The 6076-nt window shown below is 37.6% G+C and overlaps 1 protein-coding gene across 1 annotated transcript; it reads right to left on the bottom strand.

Annotated features, from left to right (window-relative positions):
* Positions 1–3039: 3039 nt before the first annotated feature.
* On the bottom strand, positions 3040–5478 carry LOC113637278. Its single transcript, XM_027137868.2, has 7 exons — positions 5244–5478; positions 4855–5005; positions 4125–4736; positions 3853–3940; positions 3503–3636; positions 3287–3337; positions 3040–3176 (listed from the first exon to the last, which is right to left on the bottom strand). Exons 3-7 carry the CDS (start codon positions 4551–4553, stop codon positions 3096–3098), a joined length of 783 nt encoding a protein of 260 aa, XP_026993669.2. The 5' UTR covers positions 4554–4736; positions 4855–5005; positions 5244–5478; the 3' UTR covers positions 3040–3095.
* Between the last annotated feature and the right edge of the window lie 598 nt (positions 5479–6076).

The following is a 6076-nucleotide window of genomic DNA, read 5'->3' on the forward strand; positions in this document are numbered from 1 at the left end:
GCAGTCATAGTAATTGAACCATTTGATAGCCAACCGAAAGTAGGTGGCGCTAGTTCGGTTTGTTTACTCACCTTTAACGCTGGTCTTTAAATTTCCCTTTCTTCACAATGTCACTAATGTTAATGTATTTTCCAAAACAAATGCTTGTAAAAATCCCCAAGAGTCCAAGGAACTGGAATATGTAAGCCTTTTAATCCAACACGCTTTGCTCGCCTCACAAGAATTAAGTCTTTGACCGGAAACTGAATACACAGGTTCACTACCGCCCTTTGTTCGACTCCTACTTCTCATTGGAGGCTTACAAAACTTTCAAAACGTGTCAGATTTGTAGTCGAGGCTCTAACGAATCAAACAAGCCCTCTCATGAGCCAACCAGTGCCTGCGATGCAGAGATAGGCAGCTAAGAAGCCAATGAGGTCTCTCCATGCTATGTGGGTGACCCTCCCTTTGACTGACAATTGCTCCCTCCAGTAGCGATTTGATGTTTCGCGAGCGTCATAAAAAAAAAAAAAAAAAGATTCGACGAGATGCAACATGATACATCTGGATGAGAATGCGCATATTAATTTTTTTCAACTTTATTGCGCAATTCTCGAACTTTTCACACTCTCACACCTCAGGGTGTCAGTTTACAGGCATTTTTTCACAACAGACTTCTAGGCAGAGGGGTTCTCTTTGTTCTAGGACTTTTGAACTAAGCAAGCAGTCTTTTTATACAAAGTTATACAGTAAACAAATAAACAAGAAAAACCTGAATGGACGGACATGTCTGTAGAAAAATATTCATATAAAATCCATTTTTGAGTCTTTTGACTTCATTTTTTTCTGTGAAAGCCAAGACATGTGGCTATGACCCTCAGTTGTTGTTTACCAAAAATCATTAAATACAGCAATGTATGTAATCAGTTTCAGGTAAACAACTCAGACGGAAATAAAAATCCTCCATTCTAGCCTCTGTAACTCTGTGTCAGTAAGGCTTAGAATCACGCTGACACTTGTGTCAGAAACTAGAGACTCTTCTTTCCAATGAGACCTCTGTGTGTCAAAGTATATGGGAGCTGTACCACTTTTTAGGTGGGTATGTCAACTAGGCGAAAATCATGAAAATGGGGGGGGGGGCAGGTAAGAGCATGGCGTTATATGAGGTACACTGCAATATTATACATAACATAGGAATTTTCCATTGTAAGGGAATTCAAACATGAATACTTTTAGGGAATCGTGATATCATTTCTCTGTCTGATCACATTTAAGTTTGTTTATAAGTTGTCCTTGGTATTACAAAAGAAATTCTCCCTTATCAAAATGGACACAGCTGAATACTCCACGCCCTGAATGACAAATCTATAAAGACAGTGTTTTCCAATCCTAGCCTAACACTAGTTTGGTGTTTTCATTCTCAATAATCTTGATGCCCCTAACGGTTAATAATAATAAAAAAAGTTAATTTTATATTGATTTTGAATCTTTAACATTTCACGTTATCGAAGAATCTGGACAGTGCAGAGAGAAACTAGCTGTAATCATTATTTACTAGATTACTACATTATTTATCAAATTAAATGCCACGGTTGTGTAAACGGAACACTTACAGGAGCGATATATTTACAGAGTGAAGACTGTACAGTCATCGCCATCACAGAATCACTCAACACTCACAGATGCTCCGGTTTAAGTCACCTGTGTTATTAATGTAATTAATAATCCTTTTTTTTACTGCATTATTAAATTAAATTAAAAAAAAAATCAGTTATCAGTGAAATTTCACTATTCTTATTACCAGAGTTGATAGCACAAACAAAATATTAATGCAAACAATTCCATTCAATACAAAATAAAAACAACATTTATTGATTTGGTCATTGTCCTGTGAATATTTTTTATTAATGACTGCATTAATTGGACACACTGTTTGTAGAGAATGCACACATACATGAACTGATTTGATTCAAGACTGGCATCATTACATCATGCATAACATTTTGTTGTCCACTTTTGCCATTTTAAATAATACCATAACTTTTGGCTTACTATGTAGTCATATAGTATATAAAACTTTTAAAACTGAGGGCTAAGCTCCCCTAAAGATGAAATCCTAGGACCGTCCCTGGTCAGCCATATGGTCTGGTTTTTATCAGCATTCAGGTCTGTGCTGAACTCAGAGTTTGCACTGACCCATTAGTTCCTCAGGAGCTCTCAGTTGCACGATTATAAACTGTTGTAGAAAGAACATTATTTACATACCCTAGAGTGTCACCCAATTGAGGATGGGTTCCCTTCTGTGCCTGGTTCCTCTCAAGGTTTCTTCCTCATATCATCTCAGGAAGTTTTTCCTTGCCGCCACTTTATTTTATCTTATTATTATTATTATATACTTTTGTTTCCATAGTTCTGTAAAGCTGCTTTGAGACAATGGGAATTGTTAAAACCGCTGGCCACAAAAGTGAGTACACCCCTAAGTGAAAATGTCCAAAGTGGCCCCAATGATCTATTTTCTTTCCCTGGTGTCATGTGACTCATTAGTGTTACAAGGTCTCAGGTGTGAATGGAGAGCAGGTATGTTAAATTTCATTTTATCTCACTCATTCTCTTATACTGGCCACTGGAAGTTCAACATGGCACCTCATGGCAAAGAACTCTCTGAGGATCTGAAAAAATGAAATGTTTGTCTACATAAAGATGGTATAGCCTATAAGAAGATCTTGAAACTGAGTTGCAGCACGGTGGCCAAGACCATACAGTGTGCATGGCAGTCAAGCAAATCAGTGAAAAGCTGACTGTGAGACTGTATTGGATGAAGAAAAATTAAAACTAAAATCCCTGCAACAGCTGAACCTTCGTTCTTTATATAACTTCTTATCTTTTTATCACTGCAGGTCATTTGTGTGTTGTTGTCTTCAGGAAAATATGAACATTACTAAAATATTACGATTCCTTAGCTTTGCTTTTGTTTAGTTTTTCCTTCTAAGATTCTAACTTATTAGATAATTAAATCATGAGATTTGGACCCTTTTGGCTCGCAAATTAATAAACACAGAATTTAATTAATTTATTTATTTTTATTCAAATGGTAGAAGATTTACAATAATTATTTACTAGATATTTCTCTTATTCTTATTATTTTTCTTCTTCCTGTTTCTGCTGGTCTTGTGTCTGTACAGCATCTTCAGGGTTTCCTGAAAGAGAAATGCAGAAGTCAGAAATGACTTGTGAGTTTTATTTAAATCCCTGTGTAACCATGTGAATCAATATCAGCACATGTCCAATTTTGATTTAAGATTCTCACCGGTTTGTGACCAGCTTCTCGTGCCTTCAGTAGGGAGTCCATTTCATGTACCTACAAAAACACACATGCACAGAAGTGAACAACGAGGGATAAATGGGTGGGGACTGGTCTTTAAACGGTAAAAGCTAATTTATCATGTCAAAGATATTCAGATGTGTGTGTGTGTGTGTGTGTGTGTGTGTGTGTGTGTGTGTGTGTGTGTGTGTGCGCGCTCACCCTGGCACACAGGAGCTCAGGATCACTAATCATATTCATGATTTCGAAGTTGTTCTCTCCCTCTATTAGCATCCATGTGATCTTACTGGCAAGAGAGGGGTGGATTTTCTTGACCAGAGGAAGCATGTAGTCATCTGCAGAGAGAAAGATAGAGAAAGTGTGTGAGGTGTGTGAGAGAGAATAGAAATAGAATAGAAAATAGACAGCCATCCAATCATGTAAAATGTGTTAATATTGAGTAACCAAAGCACAAGGAGTTAAAAGCAAATGGATTAAAATGCTGAGCACCTGATCAGGAGTGTAAACGAGACAGATGTATGTGTGTGTGTTTGAATGTGTGTGAAACTCACAGGCCATCTGTATCTGATCGTCTAGCAGCGCAGACTCCAGCATATAGATGGTCAAGCATTTCCCACTTGGTGTAGATGTGGGTGTATCCTGGGAACATAAATTATTATTATTATTATTATTATTATTATTATTATTATTATTATTATTATTATTATTATTATTATTAAAAATCACACAGTTAGATATTATAAATGTTATAATCTATCATACATTTTATTATAATATTAAGTATTATTGTGTGTGTGTGTGTGTGTGTGTGTTTTGTCCTTACTTTTGTGCTGTTGTCCAGCTGCACATCATCCACATTAGCCACAGATGTAGACGAATCCTCATCTGCAGCTGTGTCCTTAGCAGTGTCTGACAATGCAGCTGGAGCTTTAGCTGGAGCTCTTTCTATAGCTGGAGCTGGTTTAAAGTCTGGGACGTTGTCCTCAGGTGGAGCTGTCTCAAAGACTGGGACTGAGTCCTCAGAAGAAGCTGAGTCAAAGTCAGTGACTGCTTGAACAGGGTCCTCAGAAGTATCTGTTGTGATGGCTGTGTCGACTTCGACGGTGTCCTCATAAGAAGCTGTCGTGATGGCTGGGATGGCTTGGACAGGGTCCACAGAGTGAGCCGTCTCAACAGCTACGGTGCTCTTGTTGCAGGGAGGCAGCACAGGTTGTTGCAGTTTCTTTGGTGCATTGTTCTGAAGGCTCAACATTTTCTGAGCCTCTTCATGTTTAAGCTGAGCCTGGCGTTCCTCTTTTCACAATGCCACTCCCACATAAACCTGCTTAGTGCCCCACATTCTGCCGTGCAGTGCTTTCTTGGCAGTCATGGCTTCCTGCGAAGAAGTGAAGCTCACAAAGCCGAATCCCTTGGACAGTCCTTTCTCAGTTATCACCTGTAGGATCATGAGGAACAATGAGCTGAGAAGCAGTTTTCCATTCTTTAACATCAGTAAGGGGAAGTGGATACAGATTATTGGGAATAAAATCGAAAGAGTATTAGATGTAAGTTACCTTTGCATTCATGATGGTCCCAAACTGTCCGAACACCGTGCGCAAACATTCGTCATTGATGGTGCAGTCGAGGTTTTTGATGTACAGGTTATTGGCCTGGTGTTGCGGGCGAGGCTCAGGTTTGCTCTCATACTTAATATACTCAATGGTGCTGTAAGAGAACAGAAATACCGCTCTTAGAGTCTTTATCTGAACCCTATTAGATGTTATGCCTTCATCAGCAAAATTACAGCCTGATGATGACTGAAATACCCTCATTAGTCCAAACAGAACCTCTGTTTCAATAAACAAGGAGTTCAATAAATATAAAATGTAATTAGTTAAAGCACAATGTAAAAATCCCTGATAATTGAACTTTGGATGGTAAAAACAGTAATTTTTTGGCTTACACGTATTGGTCGTCCAACATCATCGCGGAAATCTACCAATCCCGGAGTGGTGAAATCTGCTACTGTAGAATACTGTAAATTGTTTAAAAGTTATTAAAGCGCTGCTAAAATGCTGTTAATTGATCAAACACGCTGATAATCACTCCTAATTTTTGTAAAACGGCTTCTAATCGCTGTTCACTGTGTTGCTCTGTCTCTAACTGTCGATGGTCTGATGGTCTGCACATTACGTCATCTTTTGGAACTCTATTCAAATTTCAAAAACAAACAGCGGAAAGTTTTAATGTCCAGATATTTTACAGATCTAAAACTCTCTAATTAAACACTATTAAACATCTATGTCTTTCTTTCTTTTTCTCTTTCATTATTATTATTATTATTATTATTATTATTATTATTATTATTATTATTATTATTATTATCATTATTGTTGTTGTTGTTGATGTTGTTGTTATTTTTTAAATTTATATATATATATATATATATATATATATATATATATATATATATATATATATATATATATATAATTTATTTGTTTGTTTGTTTGTGTTTGTTTGTTTGTATGTTTATTTAACCCCCCGGTGGTCCAGCAGTAGGATCCCTGTCTCTCATTGCCGTGTCCCTTGTTCGATTCCCGGTCTCGGCGCTATAACCCACACACTGATAAGTGAACTCAGTGTCGGTCCTGGATAAAAACGGGAGGGTTGCGTCAGGAAGGACATCAGGTGTAAAAAGTGTGAAAATCTAATATGCGGACCACATGATCCGCTGTGGCGACCCGAACAGGGAGCAGCTGAAAGAAGAGAGAGAGATTATTATTGTGAGAGTTT

Source organism: Tachysurus fulvidraco, chromosome 22 (assembly GCF_022655615.1).
Source record: "Tachysurus fulvidraco isolate hzauxx_2018 chromosome 22, HZAU_PFXX_2.0, whole genome shotgun sequence".
Taxonomy (NCBI): Eukaryota; Metazoa; Chordata; class Actinopteri; order Siluriformes; family Bagridae; genus Tachysurus; species Tachysurus fulvidraco.

Excerpts from the sequence above, each read along its gene's own strand:
- LOC113637278 (XM_027137868.2), bottom strand. The coding sequence starts at position 4,553 with ATGTTGAGCCTTCAGAACAATGCACCAAAGAAACTGCAACAACCTGTG. Across the intron at positions 3,941-4,124 it reads AGCTGGACAACAGCACAAAA|GATACACCCACATCTACACC; the intron begins GTAAGGACAAAA and ends TTATGTTCCCAG. Across the intron at positions 3,637-3,852 it reads CGATCAGATACAGATGGCCT|ATGACTACATGCTTCCTCTG; the intron begins GTGAGTTTCACA and ends TTCTCTCTGCAG.